The 22839-nt window shown below is 40.4% G+C and overlaps 1 protein-coding gene across 1 annotated transcript; it reads left to right on the forward strand.

Moving 5' to 3' along the window:
* Positions 1-1435: 1435 nt before the first annotated feature.
* On the forward strand, positions 1436-6548 carry LOC104759750 (uncharacterized). Its single transcript, XM_087493872.1, has 5 exons — positions 1436-1463; positions 1548-1619; positions 1707-1780; positions 2198-2274; positions 3064-6548. The coding sequence occupies exon 5, from the start codon at positions 3718-3720 to the stop codon at positions 4576-4578; it is 861 nt and encodes a 286-aa protein (XP_087349998.1). The 5' UTR covers positions 1436-1463; positions 1548-1619; positions 1707-1780; positions 2198-2274; positions 3064-3717; the 3' UTR covers positions 4579-6548.
* Positions 6549-22839: the final 16291 nt, after the last annotated feature.

Consider the following 22839-nt stretch of genomic DNA (forward strand, 5'->3'; position numbering starts at 1 on the left):
TGCGTTGACTACTCTGAGAAGAGGCATGACTGTAGTACTCTCTTGTCTCATCGTTTGGTCTTGGTTCCTCCTGGTTCTGCCTTTGACGCTGATTTGCTTCTGGGTTGAATGGATTCAAGTGAAGAGCGCCAAGTTTTGCATCAAGCATGGTTGCCATAGCTTCTGTGACGGATTTAAGGATCCCCCTTTCAAGAATAGATGTAGAAGACTCTTCCTCTTCCGTCGTCACCATGGTACCTGAAAAGAAAACAAAAATCCACAAGTAAATAGTTCCGAAAACACGTAAATGAAAACGGATCTAGAAAAAATATGAAAACGAAACCAAAAATTCTCAAGTCAATTTTCAAAAATACTACTCTTTCCTGGTTCGAAAACAGTTGATTTTCTAATTTTTGAACGAGTAAAATATTTTATAAAACTCTCGCAAGATAAGTAACAGTTCAGAAAAAAAAAAAGGTGACGATTGGAACGTCAAAACCTGGTAGCAAAGTGGCTCTGATACCACATGATAGACTCCTGGGTGAGGGTCTATGCCCAAGGACACACTTTGCAAGGTCTTGAAGAGGGATGAACGAAATGATGATGAAGAATGGGTGGAAGATGCAGCGGAATGGAAAGATGAACGGCAGAGAAGGTGAAGAGGTGGAATTGCAGCGGATTGAAAGGGGAGAACGAAGTGTACTTCTAAGAGAGATGGAGATCTCTTAGACTACAGGCTTGATTACAACTTAGATATGACACACTAAGAAGTAAACAAGTTGGGAAGATACTATAGTAGAACATCTATAAAGTAATACTCGGTAAATTAATAATCTCTATAAATTAATAAATTTCTCTTGTCCCAAGTTGGGACTAGTGTAATTTTGGACACGATTCGATAATATAATAAAATAATATTTTTTTTGAAACTCCTTTGTAAATATACGGTCCCATCAATAATATAAATTAATAATTATATAAAACTATCTAAATATATGTATATATCTACACATTAATTTTTATTAGAGTTCATTTTTAATATTTTTACTATATAAAAATCTTTGAGTGATATCTTCAAAACATGATAATTGTTATTTTCATTGTAATTAATTTTATAAAAATATTAGTTATAAAGATTAAATCTTATTTTTAATATTTTTTACCAAATTAGGAAAGTTTCTCTATAAATTAATAATTGTTAATTTATCGATAAATTAAAACCTCTATAAATTAATAAAATTTCATGGTCCCGACTTTATTAATTTATAGAGTTTTTACTGTACACACTTCTCAGATCAAACAAGTAGAAAAAAGGTTTTTGATTAAAATGTGTAACGACCTGGTTCCAGAATTAAACCGTGAGGCCCAAACCGAGCCATTAGTGAGCCAAGCCCAAACCAAACCCTAATCTCCCCGCGTGTGTATATAAAAAAGGGACAAACTTCGAGACAAGCCTCACAAACCCTTGGCCGTCACGTTCCACGGTAAGCCTCCGCATAACTCGAGTCTTTAGTTTTGTATCGTTTTGGGAACAGCCCTAACTCGAACCTTGTTGCCAACCCTTGTAGCACCACTAGAGACACCGGAGATTGTCACCGCGCTCAGCCTGTGCCGCTGTGTGAAACGTCTTCACCGGAGAGGTAAGATCCGTGAACCAAACCGAGAACTATGTTGTGTTTTCATAGATTGTTGGAACCAATCTAATCACCAAGCTTGAACCACCGCAGATCTGTGTTGCCGAGTCTTCCACTTCGCCGTTCAGTTCGTCAAGTTAAGCCGTTGCGGAAAGTTGCAGAACGAGGTAACGACCAAGCTCTATGTCTCGTGTTGTTGTTGTTGCGATGTGTTGCTCGTTCATAGCTAAACTAATACGTAACCAACTAAACCAGGAAGTTATGGAACGTACGTGCATGAGTTGTTGTGGTGTCATGCATGGTTATTTACGTATGTTGTCAATGACGTTTGTTAAATTAATATTGTTGAACTGTGTGTTGTGGCTGGTTTAGGAAGTGGTATTAAACGGGGAGCATGTGGTCGTACGTGAATTAAATTGTGGGATATAAATTATTAGATCGTTAGTTTGATTTAATTATTAAACTACATCAAACTAATTTATTTGTGAAGTACCAGCACAATTAAGTCAGTTTCGGTTATTAGATTAAATCCATGATTAATATTGGAATATAATCATTGATCGGGTAATCTGATAATATTGCAGATTGAGATCATTGTCGTTGTTGGATTGGATTTTTGTTGTTGCTGGTCTTTACCCGAGAACCAACCCATTTTGCTAAGGTGAGGACTAGTTGATGTCTTTTTCATATGCCGATATGTTTAGATAGTTACTTAGTTTAAGGTTAAGTCAAGTATACCTATGGATTATATATAAATAATCTTAGTTGATTGTTGAGTGTATAATAATATATATATATATAATATTTATTTATTAAATAAAAGATAAGGAAAAAAAGAATTAGTAATAGGATTTGAAAATTAAAAGAACTAGATATTTAAAACGGATTGCGTGGTGTGTGATATGCATGTTTGTATGATAAAGTAAATTGTTTGAGTGTGGGGAGAAAATGTGCCAAGAGGCACGAAGAAACGGGTGAGCCGCAGAGAGTCTTACAAGGAATTTTACTTGTAGTTGTGTGGTGGTCTACGGGCGCGGAATGCGGGTAGATCAGGATTGGCTGACGAGCCAACGCGTTGTGCGTGGAAGAAGTGCGAGAAGCATGGGGAATCCGGATACGCAGGTGAAAAAGTGCAGGAAGAAGTGCGAAAGCATGAGAAATCCCGTAATGCACGGTAATGAAAATGTGCAGGAAGAAGTGCGAAAGCATGAGGAATCCCGTAATGCACGGCGACAGAAATGTGCAGGAAGAAGTGCGAAAGCATGAGGAATCCCGTAATGCACAGCGTTGTCTATGGGACATAGTCTCACGTTGACACGTGATTGATTGCTTTTCTTAGGTTTAGACTTTGTGATGGTCTAAGCATGTTTGTGTATGAAGACTTCGTGAGCCCTAAGGCTTGCCCTCGCTGAGTAATCTTAGAATGCTCATCCCTCTCTTTCTCTTGCAGGTAACCATGAGGAGTGGATGATAGAGTTGGTGTTGGTGTTAGGAGCTGGAGATTATTCTTTTATTTTCCACTGTTGGATTTATCGAACTGGTTGTTAGTTTCAGTTTAACGTTTAAAGGATGGTTTGAAAGACGTTTAAATTGAATTATTGGATTTTTCGGTTATTTTCGGTTAAGTATGGTTTACTTGTGGTATAAGTTAACCTGTGACATGCCATAAAAATTGGGTGTTACAATTTTGGTATCAGAGCCAGGTTATGTCAAACCGGTTTCGCCCCGGAAAGGCAGTCCTGTGGAAGAAGGCTGATTCGTTTGTTGTTTCTGTATTCAGATGCCGCCAAAACGTGGAGGGAAAACCGCAGCTAGAGTGTAGCCAAGTGTGAGGGCTGAGAGCCCAGTGCGTGATGAACAGCCGGAAGTCGTGCATGCTAATGTAGCTCGAGCAGGGGAAGCTAATGAGATGGCTATGTTTGAGCAATTTCGCCGGTTCCAGGAATTCATGCAAAGGGAGCCAAATTTGAGAGGAGCACCAGAGGTGGTTCCACCGCAGCAGGATGCACCACAACATGATGCACCAGAAAGGGTAGTCCCGCCTCAGCAACCACCACTGCCTCCACCGCTGGTCCAGGTGCATGGTCCGTCATACTAGGAGGCCATGAGAAATTTGAAGGACATGGGCATGGAGCCTTTTGGTGGAAAGTCTAATCCTATTGATGCTGACAATTGGAGGAAGAGACTGGAGAGGAATTTTGATAATGCTCGGTGTCCGCATGAGTATCACTTGGACTTGGCAGTGCAGTATCTGAAGGATGAGGCATTGGTATGGTGGGAGAAGGTGGTAGACCAGGCACATGGACGATATGAGCTGACTTGGGCAGATTTCAAGACCGAATTCTCAAGTAAGTATTTTCCCAGAGAGGCTATGGATCGTATGGAGGAGGAGTTCCTGGAACTTCGTCAGGGCACCATGACTGTGAGGGAGTATGACAGGGAGTTTGATCGACTGAGCAGGTTTGCTGGCAGATTCATGAATGAGGATGAGTTAATTCGCAGGTTTCTGAGAGGTTTGAGGATTGAGCTCAAGAATCGATGTGAGATGTATGACTACCGCAGTAAGATTGACTTTGTAGAGAAAGCTGCTAATTTAGAGATTGGGTTGGAAAAGGAGATGAGTCAGAACAAGGCAGCACAGGCGAGACTTGCAAAGGGTTCTAGCTCTAATAAGAGGACTTGGGATGCAACAACTGTGGGAACTCCATTAATGTGTTTCGGGTGCAACCAGCCGGGTCATGTTCTGAAGGATTGTACTCGAACTAGGACCATCAAGAGTTGTTATGAATGCGGTCAGGAAGGACACATTGCAAGATTTTGCCCGAGAAAAGTTGGGAGACAGCAGGTCAACAATCGTCCTAGAGAGCAGTTGCCACCACCTCCAAAACGTCAAAATGTTGGACCTCGTGTGATGATGGCTGAGACTGAGGAGGATGAGGACAATGAGCCAATCACTGGTAAGTAAATGTCAAACTTATCCAGTGCTATTTTAATTTTTCTATGATTGGTAAATTCAAGAATTATTGCTTGTGAATTGTTTGCTTAGAAGTAGAATAACCGTGTAGGATTGGTTTTAGTGGGAGGATGGAATGCTTACACCCTATTTTATACTGGAGCTACCCTCAGTTGTGTTAAGCCAGGCGTTACTCAGAATTGGAGCTTTGATGGTGAATTTATCCCAAAGGCAAAGAGGATTGGTACTGTGGGAAAGGAAAAGTTGGGTTCTACCGGAGTTCACAAGGATGTTCCTATCATGATAAACGGAGAAGTACTGGTCGGGATTCTTGCAGAAATGGAGATTAATCATTATGACGTTATTCTCGGGATGAATTGGTTAAAGAAGCACCAAGCTGTATTGGATTGCCACAGAGCACGTGTGCATCTCTCGAGACCGGAGGGGAAGATAACATTTCAAGGCGTAAAAATGGGTGGAGGGTTTTCCATCATATCCATGATGCAACCTGAGGAGCTGATAGAGAAAGGAAATGATGCCTTTCTAGCTACGATTTCTGTAGTGGGGGAGGAGATGGAGCTTGGAGTTGATAATATTCCTATAGTGGCAGAGTATGCGGACGTCTTTGAGTCTTTAAAAGGACCGCTGTCTTTGAGTCTTTAAAAGGACCGCCACCAAGCAGAGGAGATGCATTCACTATTGAACTAGAGCCTGGGACGGCACCTGTATCACGCGCACCTTACCGTCTAGCACCTGCAGAAATGGCAGAATTGAAGAGTCAGTTGGAGGATCTTACAGATAAAGGGTTCATTCGGCCGAGTAGTTCACCGTGGGGAGCACCAGTGCTATTTGTGAAAAAGAAAGATGGTAGCTTTAGACTTTGCATTGATTACTGGGGATTGAATAAGGTTACCATCAAAAATAAGTACCCGTTGCCTCGAATTGATGAGTTGTTGGATCAGCTACAGGGAGCTTCATGGTTCTCAAAGATTGATTTGGCATCCGGGTACCATCAGATTTCAATAGCAGAGGAAGACATAAGGAAAACGGCCTTTCGGACGAGATATGGACACTACGAATTTGTAGTAATGCCGTTTGGGTTGACTAATGCACCAGCCGCGTTCATGAAGATGATGAATAATGTTTTTCGGGAGTACTTGGATAAGTGTGTGATAGTATTCATCGATGACATTTTAATCTATTCTAAAAGCCGTGAGGAACTCGAGGAACACCTACGGATAGTGTTGGACAAACTGCGGGAACAACAGCTGTATGGGAAGTTGAGTAAGTGCAGCTTTTGGCAAAGGAAGATTGGGTTTTTGGGGCATGTTGTTTCAGAAGCTGGAGTGTCGCTGGATCCAGAAAAGATAGCCTCGATAAGTGGTTGGCCAACGCCTAAGAGCGCTACTGAGGTCCGTAGTTTCCTGGGCTTGGCAGGGTACTACCAAAAATTCTTGGAAGGATTTGCTAGCATAGCTAAGCCTATGACTCGACTCACAGGAAAGGATGTGAAGTTTGAGTGGACCGAGGAGTGTGAAAGCATCTTTCAGAAATTGAAGAGGCATTTGACGGAAACACCTATACTAGTACTACCAAAACCAGGGGTACCATATGTGGTGTATACAGACGCGTCAGGAACGGGATTGGGCTGCGTGTTGATGCAAGACGAAAAGGTCATCGCTTATGCATCTAGACAGCTTAGACCACATGAGATTAATTACCCTACCCATGATTTGGAGTTGGCAGGAGTTGTATTCGCTTTAAAGATCTGGCGATCATACTTGTATGGGGAAAAAGTTCAAGTGTTTACAGACCACAAAAGTTTGAAATATATATACACTCAATCAGACCTCAACCTTAGGCAAAGGAGATGGGTAGAGTTGTTCGCAGATTACGACTTGGACATTGCCTATCATCCGGGAAAGGCCGATTTGGTAGCTAACGCATTGAGCAGGCGGAGAACTGATGTCTCAAGAGAAAAAGAGATAAAGGAGCTTGAAGACCTAGAGCCCGAGATGGTCACAGAGACTATAGAGCAAGTGGAACTGCTTCGGGACAGGCTTAAAGAAGCCCATGACAGGCAAAAAAGTTATGCAGACAAACATCGGAAGGATTTAGAATTTTCCGTTGGTGATGCACTGTATTTAAAAATGAGAATATTCAGAGGAGCGCATAAAAACCGGAAGTTAAAGAAGCTTAAGCCAAGATATATGGGACCATATGTGATTACAAAAAAGATTGGGGCTGTAGCTTACCGTTTAGCACTACCTCAGGAGTTATCTAATTTCCATGATGTTTTCCACGTGTCAGTTTTGCGGAAAGTTGTTAGAGAACCAGAATTAGTATTACCGAATCCGCCGGCAGCTTTAAACCGGAATTTAACTGCATTGAGTAAACCTGTGGAAATTTTGGACCGTCAGGAAACGGAAAGTCAAGGGAAAGTAATCAAGTCTGTCAAGGTATGTTGGGAAAGAGACGGGATCCGGGAGGATACTAGGGAATCAGAAACGCAAATGCGGTTGGATTATCCAGAACTTTTTATGGACAAAAGGGATGACGGGCCGAATTCGGGGACGAATTCCTTTGTAGTAGGGGAGAATTGTAACGACCCGGTTCCAGAATTAAACCGTGAGGCCCAAACCGAGCCCATTAGTGAGCCAAGCCCAAACCAAACCCTAATCTCCCCGCGTGTGTATATAAAAAAGGGACAAACTTCGAGACAAGCTTCACAAACCCTTGGCCGTCACGTTCCACGGTAAGCCTCCGCATAACTCGAGTCTTTAGTTTTTGTATCGTTTTGGGAACAGCCCTAACTCGAACCTTGTTGCGAACCCTTGTAGCACCACTAGAGACACTGGAGATTTTCACCGTGCTCAGCTTGTGCCGCCGTGTGAAACGTCTTCACCGGAGAGGTAAGATCCGTGAACCAAACCGAGAACTATGTTGTGTTTTCATAGATTGTTGGAACCAATCTAATCACCAAGCTTGAACCACCGCAGATCTGTGTTGCCGAGTCTTCCACTTCGCCGTTCAGTTCGTCAAGTTAAGCCGTCGCGGAAAGTTGCAGAACGAGGTAACGACCAAGCTCTATGTCTCGTGTTGTTGTTGTTGCAATGTGTTGCTCGTTCATAGCTAAACTAATACGTAACCACTAAACCAGGAAGTTATGGAACGTACGTGCATGAGTTGTTGTGGTGTCATGCATGGTTATTTACGTATGTTGTCAATGACGTTCGTTAAATTAATATTGTTGAACCGTGTGTTGTGGCTGGTTTAGGAAGTGGTATTAAACGGAGAGCATGTGGTCGTACGTGAATTAAATTGTGGGATATAAATTATTAGATCGTTAGTTTGATTTAATTATTAAACTACATCTAACTAATTTATTTGTGAATTACCAGCACAATTAAGTCAGTTTCAGTTATTAGATTAAATCAGTGATTAATATTGGAATATAATCATTGATCGGGTAATCTGATAATATTGCAGATTGAGATCAATGTCGTTGTTGGATTGGATTTCTGTTGTTGCTGGTCTTACCCGAGAACCAACCCATTTTGCTAAGGTGAGGACTAGTTGGTGTCTTTTTCATATGCCGATATGTTTAGATAGTTACTTAGTTTAAGGTTAAACCAAGTATACCTATGGATTATATATAAATAATCTTATTTGATTGTTGAGTGTATAGTAATATATATAATATATTTTTATTAAATAAAAGATAAGGAAAAAAAGAACTAGTAATAAGATTTGAAAATTAAAAGAACTAGATATTTAAAACGGATTGCGTGGTGTGTGATATACATGTTTGTATGATAAAGTAAATTGTTTGAGTGTGGGTAGAAAATGTGCCAAGAGGCACGAAGAAGCGGGTGAGCCGCAGAGAGTCCTACAAGGAATTTTCCTTGTAGTTGTGTGGTGGTCTACGGGCGCGGAATGCGGGTAGATCGGGATTGGCTGACGAGCCAACGCGTTGTGCATGGAAGAAGTGCGAGAAGCATGAGGAATCCGGATACGCAAGTGAAAAAGTGCAGGAAGAAGTGCGAAAGCATGAGGAATCCCGTAATGCACGGTAATGAAAATGTGCAGGAAGAAGTGCGAAAGCATGAGGAATTCCGTAATGCACGGCGACAGAACTGTGCAGGAAGAAGTGCGAAAGCATGAGGAATCCCGTAATGCACGGCGACAGAAATGTGCAGGAAGAAGTGCGAAAGCATGAGGAATCCCGTAATGCACAGCGTTGTCTATGGGACGTAGTCTCATTTGTTTGATGTTTGAGTGTCGTTGACACGTGATTGATTGCTTGTCTTAGGTTTAGACTTTGTGATGGTCTAAGCATGTTTGTGTATGAAGACTTCGTGAGCCCTAAGGCTTGCCCTCGCTGAGTAATCTTAGATTGCTCATCCCTCTCTTTCTCTTGCAGGTAACCATGAGGAGTAGATGATAGAGTTGGTGTTGGTGTTAGGAGCTGGAGATTATTCTTTTATTTTCCACTGTTGGATTTATCGAACTGGTTGTTAGTTTCAATTTAACGTTTAAAGGATGGTTTGAAAGACGTTTAAATTGAATTATTGGATTTTTCGGTTATTTTCGGTTAAGTATGGTTTACTTGTGGTATAAGTTAACCTGTGACATGCCATAAAAATTGGGTGTTACAAAATGTTTGATGAGAAACAAATGAGAGATACATTGTCTTTTTATAGGAGAAGGGGGGACGAAGGAGAGAAGAGGAATAAAACCCTAGAAAGTCTTGCAAGAGCTTTAACAAGGTCAAGCTCATGCAAGATGTCTAGGAAATGACAAAACATTAAATGCATTGTTTGAAAGAGAAAGAGATAGAAAAATGGGCAAAGATAAAGAAATGGGCCTTGGACCACGAATTGGCTTGGCAAAGGGAGGTTAAAAATGTTACTTTGGCCTCATTAAAAACCTTTTCAAGAAAACCCAATGGGACAAAACTTGACAAGGGAAAAAGAACGCCAAAGCAACACTTTACCCTTTACCGAACACCTTGAGCTGTGAGCATTGTGAAAGTTGTTTGAGCCACGTCTTCTAGCTTCTTGTCCAACTCCTTAAGTACTCCATTGATGTCTTGGTTGAACCTCTTGGACCGTGACCTTGTTAGAGGACCCGCCGGGACGATCAATGCTTCCTCTGCTGCTTCCGCTAGTACAGGCTGCTCCTCCGCTGCTTCCTTTGGTTCAAGCTGCTCCTCAGGTTCGTGTGGTTTGGTTGAGCTGTCCATGGTCTCATCAAGCTTACTAGAAAGTGTTAGGTTCTAACCGACAAGAGTAGGATCCTGGGTAGTTCTAGTTCACGTTATCCGGACTAGTAGAACTAGGTGAGAACTCGATTTTGGGTAATTGGTATGGATTTGTGCAGAAAAGTGAAGAGTAAAAAAGAAAGTAAAGGGTATAAAGTGTTTAGGAGGGGGGATGTGTTTTCAAAGTTTACAAGTCTAGTAAAGGATTTGGGTTGAGCAAAGTATAAACAGTTATTGGTTCTGTGCATAAAATAAAAAGATTAGACAAAGAGAAGAAAGTAAAAATGCAAAGATGTCTAGAGTTCTTAGAAGAAAAGAAAAAGAACCATAGTGATAATAAAGATTTCCGAATCTGCTAGAATGATAAGAAGTGAACTCCTCCTAAGACTAAGTGCGAAGAGTAAGAGAATAAATTTGGGATGATGTTTCTAATGAAGGGTAGACAGGGCACTGCTCTTGTATGTATCAATTGGTTTCAACCTTTAACCTTCTCTTAAGCTCAACTCCTTTTCATGAGAGAACCTTGTTCTGTATTGATAAAACCACTTGAGAAGGAGACCATCTTCGTCTCCAACCATTCACCCTAGCCAAATGAGTTCAATGACATTGCATAACTTGATTCACGGTTCTCTATTAATGAATGTTAAAAAGAATGATTGATATGATTGCATGTGTAGATTAAAGATTGGAATCGTTTCAGGTTGTGATGAACTTGTCTAAAGTTTTTAAATAAATTTCCTTCACCATGCATTTCCTCATAGAACTAAAAACAAGGACCTTGATTCTAACTATTTTATTCAGCATGTTTTCGGTTCTGAGACCCCATCTTCACACCTCTCTTCCATACTTTGTTCTTGATTGTTTGCTTGAAGGCAAGCAAAGAATAAGTTTGGGGGAGTTGATATGTCTATATTTTGCCTCTGCTTAGCATGTATTTGTCATACATTTAGCTAGGATAACTAGTTGTTTTGCATCATTTTCTAGCCTCTTATATACACTTTGCATGTTTAGGTAGTTCTTGCATCATCTTTGTATACATTGTACATTTCGGAGTATTTCAGGTATCTAGGAGACGTCATAATCGCATCACTCGAGCCACCCGTTCGAGCCACCCGTTCAAGCCGCTCATCATGCGCATCATTCGACCCAGCTCGAGCCGCCTTGCCGCACCACTCGACGCGCACCGACTCGATCGCACATGTCAGGAAGAAAGACGCTCTGTCTCACACGCTTCAGGAGATTCCCAAACCGACTCTTTACCTTGTCGTTTTATGTTTTAGGGCTTTCCATGGTTGACTATATATATATTTTGTTAAATGTTTGCCCAAGACATCTTTTATCTTGTTCTTTTCCTTAAGGTTTATCTAGCACCTAAAACGTTTTGAGACTTTGTAATCAGATATCTTTGAGATTATTCAGTTTTTGCATTTGATTTATTCTACAAAGTTGTTCATCTCATTTTTTTCTATCTGATGATGCTTGATTCAATGTTTGCTGAGTTTGTATCCTTGATGATGATTTCTACATCCGAGTAGTGTTAAAGTTCTTGAGGATGAGATAGATTAGGTGGAGGATCTTAGTATGTAGGGTGTTTAAGTTTAGATTTGTTTGATTCCCTTCTGGACTAGAGTTAGAAATACTAGTTTCACTCTGATCAACTAGAACTATGTCTTAGACATTTCCACACCCAAAAGGTGTTTGATGAGATGTCTAACCAACTAGTGCTAGAGACTTACATTCCTAGCCTAAGAGATTAGTTGTCTAAGATGTTTGTTGACGTGAATGAACTTGTTTGTCATGCCTGCTTGATCATGTTTCTCTAGCGAGAGCTAGGTTTGGAAGTGGTTGAGTTTGGGTAGCTTCTCTCAAGAGATTGGATTAGCTAAGTCGTGATGTACATTTTTTAGGGATAGTTTGCTTTTGTCATGTTAAACACTCTATAGACTAGGAGACTCCACCGACATAAATTCCTCCCATCCTTAGGACTTCTATCTTTCTGATATTTATTGCATCCCTGAGCCTGTTTCGGTTATTGCTGCTTAGGTCATACTTAGACTCGTTTCTGTTTTCATTCATTTTCGCTTCTTGTCATGCATTCTCGTTTCTAGTTCTGTAGCTCATTTTCGTTTTGCATTCTGATCATTCTAGGATTGTCAGATTAAAACACCACTCTTAGAATTAGCTTAACTTGTGATTACGTGATTGCATCTTGAATGATAGCATCATCCCAACTGGATTGACACGTTAAGTACTACAACTACATAAGGTTAATTGAACCTGCTACGATAGACACACAAAAATCCTAGAATCAGTAGGCCCATGGGCTGGAAGTGGACATAGGACCAACTAGACAAGGTGACAGTCAGGGCGTTACAGCATAGAGCTTAACCTTATCCAATGGAATTTAGTTTATTAATAAAATAACAATAAAAATCCATCTAAGTTGAAAATCTACCATGCACAGAAATCGATACACCATTCACCTTTTTGCTTTCCGGCACCCGTAGAGCAGGTGCTCGCCAGCGTCGGGGTCTATAAAAGCCCCTTAACCCTTTTCACCCTCTTTTAAACCTTTGAACACTTTTATTTGGTTTTATTTTGTGCAATTTCCTTCCAATCCCAAATCCTTTCTCTGCTATAGCTCTCTCCCTGAATGACCCCAAAATCAGCAACGAAGGAAGGATGCAAATTCCAGCAAGTCTCTTCCTGACTCATCCTCTGATTGTATCATACTTTCTAAAGTGGGGAAAAGAGAATCTCTGTGAATCCAGCGGCACCTCACCTTGCAAATCTGAGACCAGCTTCATCGCATCTCTCGGATCCTCCAGAATTGGATTCTTGACCTCCTCCGACGAATCTGCTCATTGGACAGCGGTAGTTGTAAGGCTTTCACTCCACATGTGCTTTTATCAGGAAGAAGATCTTCTACAATGGAGGCTAAGACCGCCGGCCGCTCCGTTTCTGAGGATGACGACAAAGAGCGGCAAAACTCTAGATACCTCAATGATCTCCCTTAATGGGATAGGCCCATTACTTCCCTATTTGCTCCCTGGTCCATTTTGTCGAAGCCCATATGTGATCCAACATCTTATACACTTTGGCCCAGATCTGTTTTATCTTTTTCTTCACAAAACCATTCTTTTTCATTGATTCCTTTTGTTGCTAGTAAAAACCAACATATGCTCTTCAACGTTTGGCTTACGAGTTTTAGTTTTGGTAATATTCTTCAACTAAACATGGAAATTAACCCTAAAACCCCATGTTAAAAGATTAAAGAAGAACGGCATTATGATCCCGTTTCCAAGCAGCTGTGATTACCGTTTTTCCAAATTTTTCTCCCTGCTTCCTCTGAATAATTTTTTCAAGCAGTGCTGAAAAAAAATCTAAGGCTATTATTCACAAAACCCGAAACTTGAGAATGATCGGCATTATGATCCCCTCTCCAAGGAGTGGTGATTACCGAAGGTTCCTCGATTTTATCTCCCCATCTCCCGTGTTTAACGAGTCCTTTCAAGTTCAAATCATCAATTTCAGGGAGATTGTTCCCACACCAAAAAACTTGAAGAATAAGGGCATTATGACCCCAACTCCAAGGAGTAGTGATTACTGAAACCTCTTCAAGCAATCATCACCGTTCATAGAACTGATTTCACCCTCCTCCTTGCCGATGAGCAGCTCAAACCTTCTCTTCTTGTGCCGGCGATAATCTCGGCCATGGAACTATCATTTCACTTATTCTATTGACTATGTCTATTACTTTATCCAACGTTTCTTTCGTGGATGAACACTCGACAAACCGTGTTATCACTCGCGCCAATTTGCTTCTTAGCTTTGGTCTACAAACTCTCATAGATATTTCATCGAACTAATTTAGCTACTTCTATGTACCGCTGCTTTTCTCTTGATGTTGTTTCTACTTTGTGTTAAGCTTCATTATCTTTGCTCCTATGGCTTCTATAAACCTTGTTTAGTTTGATTAATGAAAACAAGTCTTTGTCCAAAATAATAAAATTAGAAATTAATGACCAAATCTTTATGACTGATTCTTAAAATTTATGGGATTATAAAAACTATGAAATTGTAATGTGTAACTCGGGCAAGAGGCAAAATTGTCATGTGCTGGAATCCATAATTGTAATTGTTAAGAGAGTTGTGATACGAGTGTGTTCTTTTCCTTGTCGCGAGACCAGCGACGATGACTGAAAAATACACTATTTTAATGACAAAAATTAATTCCAGAAAGACGCAGCGATCAAAGCTACGGAAAATACTGTTCTTAAATTGAACGCTGAAATTTTCAGCGACAGTGAGAGGCCATTATTTCTGTCGCAGCGTCTTCTTTTAAGTAGAATTTCAAAATTAAAAAAAAAAAAACCTTCAGGTTTAATGGGTAGGGTGAAAAACAAAATCATATGGGCCTTTAATTTTTTTTTGTCGATATATATTTTCCTTCTACACTTTTCATTATGTTTTCCTTCAAAGTTTTTCACCCCATGTTCCTTCGGAAATTTCACTCAAGCTTCCTTCGAGAACTTCATTCCAGATTCCTTCATAAACTTCATTCTCTTTATCTACCAAAACTTCATTCTATTTTCCATGATTGTTGAGATTGAACTCTCCGATTGATACTGCAAAGAAGAACTCAACTGTTGCATCAAGACCTAGAATCTAAACGAAGAAGAAGAAGTATCGTGAAAGAGGAGAAGTCAAGGAGGTAATGTGTTATGGGTCTGTTGGTGTATGAGTGGTCAAGGCCCATGTCAAAGAAGAATTGCTAAAGGGTTTAGTTAAGACCCACTTGGTTATATTGTTGTGTTGTTAAGTTTTAACTAAGTTAGTTAAGTCTAAATCTAGAGTCAGTACAAGTTGATGGTAGCTGTTAAAAGTCCAAACTAGGATATTGACTTGTAGTGTGTGCAGCCGACCTAGTGGAGAGTTGTAAGTTTAGAGCTTTTGAGTAAAATATGTACATGTGAAAAACCTTGTTATAAGGAGGTGTATGTGAATGTTAGAAAGCATGAGAACAATGAATGAATGAGAGTTCTAAGAAAATTGAGTTTTGGGAGTAAAGAAAAGAAAAGAAAAAAACTTGAAATCAAAGTGAGAATGTCAACAATGATCAAACCCGCTATTAATTGTTCTCGTTTCCAATTAGTTTTGCATTTTTATAAAATTAAAATTGATTAACAAAACACCCAATACATACTTCATTACTCTGAAACGATCAATAAACATCCATACAATAAACGTACTTTTTACAAGATGTTATGAAAAATTCAAGGTTGCGTTTCATCATCGTCTTCCACGGTTGGTGTCACCGGGTAGGCAGGTGGACGTAGATCAGGAAACCGCCCTAGGAGGAGCTTGTTGCATCCCATGAGAAACTCGATTTGAGTGTCCTTCTCTAATTCACGAGCCTTCAAAGTTTGAATCTCCTCTCTTAGTTTACGAATCTGTCGTTGAGCTGAAGACGAAGACGAGCATCCATCATCGAAAAGGTTATCAAAGCAATAACATTTACCTCTAACCTTTGAAACAACCTATAGATTGAAACCAAGACATGTAAATTAATCTCACTGGATGTATATCGTAGAATCTTAGCATAATCTGAAAATGAAAGAATTAATAAGTTTGGGAATAAGAGTAACTTACTTTACGCATAATAGAGTTAATCTCCTCTGTTGTAAGAGGGTCTGGCTGAACTGAAGCAACACCATCAGGTTGGCGTTGAGATTGGATGAGCTCCACTTGACTAGCAGCCTTATAAAGATATTGCTTTTTCTTGACGCTAATGGTTCGGGTCTTCTTGTCTAAGTGTGTTTGTTCCATGAAATGAATCATATTAGGCTCCGTTCCTAGTTCAATTGTCTTAGGAAAAACAGAAACCATAGTTAGTGGTAAAAACAGAAAACTATGCATTTCAAATCAGATTCTAAAACTGAAGTAAATTGAATCATAAAACTAGAGCTAACTAATAAAATTTTTATCGACCTAAGTGAAATTATATTGATTAAATCAGAACTGATGATTGAATGAAACCTGCAAAACGTTAACAGAGGTACTTACCATCTCATCCCAACATCCTTCATAGGTTTTTGTACCGTTGTTGTGTTTAGCAACCCCTAAACCACCCTGTTTACTTCCCCAATTGATAGATTTCTCGGCTGCAATATCTTTGGCTTTTTCATCAGTCCACATCTTGATGTAACCGTCAAAGAGATTTTTCTTTGCCTTCATCCAATCAGGTAAGTTGGCAGGACCTTTATCTATCCATGTTTTCTTCCAGTCACAGACATTTGCTTTAAAAGATGATTTTGCTTGCTTATTGTAGTGTGTGCGAACATACTCTGTAATGCTTGGATCCCAGTTGAACTCTTGCTGTAGATGACCACATAATTAATTAGAAACCACAAAGAAATTATATCTTACTTAAACATCTACCAAAGAAAGGATATACTTACCGCAAATGCTCTAAACCATCTGTTTTTTATTTTTGGTGGGAGAGACCGATATGTTGGATGTGGCTTAGGGAGATAAGATTTCAGCATCTTGAGGATTTGCTTCGTAATCTTACCGGTGGAGTCATGTCTAAACCTGCATTATGTAGTTGATCAACAACTGAGTCAAATAGTTTTTCTAATCTTACAAAATCTGAATCATCTAAAAGGTTTCAAGGTTTACCATGTAGCTATTCCTTCATGGTCTGGACATAGGACTGGGATGTGTGTGCGTCCTGGAGCACATAGCAAATCATTTACATCGGTAAGAATAGCTACATCTCTTTCCTCATTCTCAGTTGATGGTGAATCTGAATTTTGAGGTTCACTACCGTTACGGGTGTGTTGATTGCTTGGATTTTGCGTAAACCTTGGGAATTCGGGTAAGGAGTAGCTGGGTGTACTGCTATCATAATGGCGCTGCCGTTCTACCATGAAACATTTGTAGTTCTGACGAGTATTCTCTTGAAAATTGAGAACAGAATCTAAATATGTGAGTTATATTAATTGACTCCAAAAAAGAACTGACTCTGCTTAAGGATCGATGTGTAAGGTTATGTGAGTTAGTATAATTGAGTTAAAAAAAACAGATAGAACACTACTTAGTCGATATATAAACACCAACCAAATCTGTATGTGATTTTCTCCGTTTAAAAAAACCAAATCTGCCCAAGACAATAATTAAAATTGGTGTCTGTAACAAAGCCGGACATACAACCGGATGAAAAAAAAATTACCATCTTCAACATTGTCAAAACAAGTGTTTTACAGTGACTGTTCAATTATACGAGTAGAAATACAGAATACATACCGAAAACTGTGGATCTACCGGCGGAGACCACGAGAGGTTGCCAGTCATCCTCCGACTTATGATAACGTAAACACACTAGTATTAGAAACGAATACGCTTTTATTAGAAATGAGGATAAGAATCAATGTTCGTATAAACAAAGACTCTGTTCTCAACTTACAAGAGTATAGAAACAAGAAACAACTCCGATAAGAAGAGCTAACACCGATTACAAAGGATCCAGAAAAGAGAAAGAGAGATTACAAAGCTTTTATTTTAGATAAAGTTCGTAATAGGAAAGACGACTGCAACGGCTTCTCCTTATAAAGAAAACTTTTGACTCTTGTGCTCTAGCTCATATGTGACAGCTCACTAACAACCACGTCAATGATCTGTTAGCCACAAAACAGTCCTCCCACAAGCTTCTAACATGTGTCCTTCTTTATTTTTAATTCAAATAACTCGATATCCTAAACCCTGTAACAGAGCTCCCCTGTTTGGAAAACCTTGTCCTCAAGGTTCAAAGGCAGGGAAGCGACGCTGCAGATCAAACAAGTATTCCCAAGTGGCCTCCTCTTCACCCTCATTCGTCCACTTAACCAAAGCCATTGTAGCAGCTCGCCGTTGTCTCTTAACCATCTTCCTTTCTAAAATGATCTCAGGTTCTTTTGATAGCACATTGTTAAGAAAAGTTGGAAGTTCAATGGAAGTGTGATTCGGACCCACCAGAACCTTAAGCTGCGATACATGGAACACTTGATGGATCTGAGAACTCGCATGCAAGGCTAGTTTATATGCCACAAGGCTGCAACGATCAACCACCTTGTACGGACCATAGTATTTAGGAGCTAACTTCTCATTGTTACGTACCACAACTGACTGTTGGCAATATGGTTGAAGCGTAACGAACACATAATCTCCAATGTTAAACCTTCTCTCAGTGCGATGTTGATCTGCAAAGACCTGCATCATGTGTTGAGCCCTCAGCAGATGGAACTTAAGAATAGATCATACTCTCACGTTCCTGCAAACTTCTCGCCACTACTGCAACTTTGGACTCGCCAGGAAGGTAGGGGAGATGAACAGGAGGAGACTGACCATAAACAGCTTCGAAGGGGGTCAACTGCGTCAAAGAGTGGAAAGTTGTATTGTACTAGTATTCGGCTAGGGGTAGCCACTTACTCCACTCAAATGGCCTGTCACTACACATGCATCGAAGGTATGTTTCCAGGCAACGATTCACCACTTCCGTCTGACCATCACTTTGTGGATGATAGGCACTAGAAAAGTTCAACTCAACTCCTTGCATTGAAAACAACTCCTTCCAAAATGTACTCAAGAATATATTATCTCTGTCACTTACTATTGACTTTGGACACCCATGAAGTTTGAAAACATTGTCCATGAATGCTTGAGCCACCGTTAATGCGGTATACGGATGTGAAAGAGGCACAAAGTGAGCTGCCTTGCTCAATCTGTTGACAACCACTAGAATCACGTCCTTCCCAGCTGACTCCGGTAATCTGTCTATAAAATCCATCGAGAGGTCAGTCCACACGGTGTCTGGGATTGCTAAAGGTTGTAATGGACCGGGACTCACCACTGTCTCGTACTTGCAACGTTGACATACCACACATGCTCGGATGTAGGCGTGAATATCTTTCAGCATGCCTTTCCAATAGAACAAACCCTTAACCAGTTGGAGAGTCGCATCTCTGCCTGAATGACCACTACTGCCAGCACAATGCAGCCACTGAAGGATAGACATGCGTAGTTCCGGTTTTGCTGGAACCACTATCTTGCTTTTGCGACGCAGAATCCCCTGAACCCACGAATAGTGCTTTTTTGCTGCCTGATTCATTGTTAGAGCTTCGATGATCTCTTTAACCTCCACATCTTGCTCATACTGGCTCTGAATTTCTCTCATCAAGTCACATTTCACCATTGTCATGGCCATATGAAGAACCTCAGCCCCCTCAAATCTTGACAATGCATCAGCCACCAGATTGTCTTTTCCAGCTTTATATTGTATTTCATAGTCAAACTCCAAAAGCTTTGGTAGCCACTGTTGTTGTATAGGTGTGTTCAAACGATGCTCCAGCAGATATTTAAGGCTTCTTTGATCCGTTTTAATTATGAAATGATTAGGAAGGAGGTAATGGCGCCATTTTTTAACTGCAAACACCAAAGCTAATAGTTATTTCTCGTAAATGGATAATAGTAGCTGTTTCCCTTTCAAGTGTTGACTGATGTAAGCTAATGGGTGTCCATCTTGCATCAATACAGCACCTATCCCTTGTGAGCTAGCATCAGTTTCTACCAAGAACGATTTGTCGAAACGTGGAAGAGCTAGTACTGGAGCTTCGCATAGTGTCCTTTTTAATTCTTCGAAAGCTTGCTGCTCTTCTCCTGACCATAATAAAGCATCCTTCTTCGTTAACACCTTTAATGGTCGAGCTATAGTCCCAAAATTACGCACAAATCGCCTATAATAACCTGCTAGGCCAAGGAACCCTCTTAATTGTTTTAAGTTCACTAGTATTGGCCACTCTCCAACTGCCTCCACTTTGCTCGGATCAGTGGACACACCTCTACCTTCAATGTAATGTCCGAGGTACTCTACCTTGTCTGTGGCAAAGCTGCATTTACTTCTCTTAGCATACAACTGATTCTCCTCCATCAATTGGAAGACAGCCCTCAAATGTTTCGCGTGTTCCTCTTTAGTGGCGCTATAAATGCGTATGTCATCGAAGAATATGAGTACAAAACGCCGCAAAAACTTCTTGACCACCGTATTCATCAGATTCTGGAACGTTACTGGAGCGTTGGTTAAGCCAAAAGGCATTACCAAGTATTCATAATGTCCACTGTGGGTTTTAAAAACTGTCTTATGAACATCCATGGAGTCCATCCTCACCTGATGATACCCTGCCCTCAAATCGATCTTTGAATATACACTGGACCCTCCTAACTCGTCCAACAAATCTTCAATAAGGGGAATGGGAAATCTGTCTTTCATTGTTAATTCGTTAAGGCCCCTGTAATCGACACAAAGCCTCCAAGTTCAATCCTTCTTTTTAACCAAGACCACTGGAGATACATATGGACTGGAATTACCTTGAATGGTGCCCGCTTCCAACAATTCGCCTACGATTTTATCAATCTCATTCTTCTGGTGAACCGCATATCGATAGGGTCTTATATTAACTGGATTTGCACCTTCTTTTAATGGAATCTTATGCTCATGGTTTTTTCTGAAAGGCGGTAAGGTCGTAGGTTCTTTGAAGACCTCTTCAAACTCTAGTAACACCTCTACAATCCCTGAATCCTCTGCAAGAGCCTGATTCTCACCCGTCACACTGCATAACTGCATTTTCTCCATGTTACCTTTATCCGTTGCAAATATCATAGAGATTTGAGCTTCTTGGTCTCTTATTTTCTCTAGTTTGTTTGCTTTTACTCCCCTCACTGATCCTGGTTTGATACCATGCAACATCACTGATGTTCATATATTTTACCATGTTTTCCCTTAATAAATTCACATCTTTTGTTATCCATTTTGACCATTATTGCATAGGTTTAGGACAAATCATGCATTAGAGTATAGTTGCATTGCATTTGCATCTTTTCATGCATATTCAGGTGATTTTGGAGCTTAAGGAGCATGGAAGCAATGCTGAGGAGAAGTGAAGCAAACATGAAGGGAAAGCAAGAGAGTTAAGGCTGAAGAACCAAGGTCCTGAGTCCAGCTCGACCGCACACTCGATCGCACACTCGACCAGACACTCGACCGTGTGCAGAGAGGGACTCGACCGAGTGGAAGCTGCACGAGACAAGCCAACTCGACCGGTCACTCGACCGAGCACCGGGTCGAGTTGGCCGAGCCGCCTAGCTATTTTGTCTTTTAGCATTTTTAGGGCTTCCACTACTTTTTCTATTTAAAGACCTTGTACCCAGCAGCCACAAAGAGTCCAGCCTTGGAGAATAGTCAGAAACCTAGTTTTTACCCTTTTGGGAATTATTCCTTTTGCACTTTTATTTTTCTTAGATCTTGTACTCTTTTAAGAGAGAAAACATAAGATTCTTTGATTTTGTTGGTTTCATAACTTTCTAGATATTAAGAATTCGTGTTTGATTCCTTCTTGAATATTATACATCTTTGTTTTATCTTTCGTTTGATGCAAGTTTCAGTATTTTCTGGGTTTATGACTTTGATGTTCATCATGTGTTCTTGTGAGTAGTAGCTTAGGATCTTGAGGATGGGTTAGGCTGGGCTGTGTTTGAGGTTTGTTTGCTTTGGTCAAGCTTGATTGTGGTAGAATCTCTTCTATGCTAGATGTTCTTAATGCTAATCCTGAACTGAGAGGTTAGGGTTTGATTCAAGCATCTTAGCATCACACCAATGTTTAAGGAGCATAGATAAGGCTAGATCTAGAGCTTACCATTAGGCTTGCTAAGAGATTAGAGGTCTTGTTTGGTATGAGACATATTGCTTAATGCCTGCTTGTGTAGATTCTTTTCTTTGTGAGAACAAGTCTAGAGATGCATAGGTTTGATTGTTTCTTGCAATGAGAGTGGATTAAACATGTCTTAGATTTATATGTCTAGAGATTAGCTCAAAGTTTGCTTGAGATTTGTTGACCAAGTTAGATGACCTCAATCATTAGTCCAGCCCATGAATCCCTCCTCAAGGCCTTCCTTGTTTATTGATTTTTAAGTCTTAATCCTGCTGTTTGATTGTAGTTTGTTTCGTTCTTGTGTTGCTCTGTTTTTCTTGCATTGCTCTGTTTCACGGATTTGTCCAGCTCGACCCTGCACTTGATCTACACTCGATCGAGTGCTTGCTCGAGTTCATCCCCAGAACTCTTGTTTATGATTTGTAGTTGTCCTGTCTTATCTCTTGTTTCATTCTGATTGCATTTCTGTTGCATTTACTTAGTGTCATGTTCATTACTTGCCTTGCATTAGTTCATTGTTCACAAACTCTCAGATTGGATTGACACCTCTTATACTGCAACTGCATAAGGGGAATTGAAACACCCTGCCATCCATTCATATCATATCTCACCATCACTTACATTCATCTCTTACACCCACAAACATATGTGTTTCAATCACCCTCTGCTTCCCATACTTGAAACTCATTTCCAGTTCTTTAAACTCCCAATAGATCACTCCTAAGGTTTGAAGCCACTGAATTCCCAAAACCATGTCACACCCACCCAACAGAATCAAAATGAAATCAGCAGTGAATGTGGTGTTCTGAAGTGTCCATTGGAAGTTGTAAACTGCACCGTGAACTTCCAGCTTCCTCCCATCAGCTACTGAAACTCGTGTCATTTGTGAAGAGTCAATCACACACCCCAGTCTTTCTGCAGAGCGAGGGTCCATGAAGTTGTGAGTCGAACCGTAGTCAATCAGCATAAAGATAATTCTCTTCCCGTACAACCCCTTCACTCGCATTGTGTCATACTCTTCCACTCCTAATACTGCACTTACTGAAACGCGAGGAGTGACCCCCATTGTCTCAGAACTCTCTTCCTTATCATCACTTTCATCTTCTTCTCCCTCTACTTCAATGAGGAACAACTGCTTCCTTTTATGTTTAAGATAGTGGTCAGGCGTATATTTTTCATCACAGAAGTAGCACAACCCTTTAGCCCTTCGTTCACTCATTTCTGCATTGGACGAAAAAATTTTGGAACCTAACCCATCAACTCTGT

The sequence above is a fragment of the Camelina sativa genome, chromosome 17 (genome assembly GCF_030686135.1).
Source record: "Camelina sativa cultivar CO46 ecotype springtype chromosome 17, ASM3068613v1".
Lineage (NCBI taxonomy): Eukaryota > Viridiplantae > Streptophyta > Magnoliopsida > Brassicales > Brassicaceae > Camelina > Camelina sativa.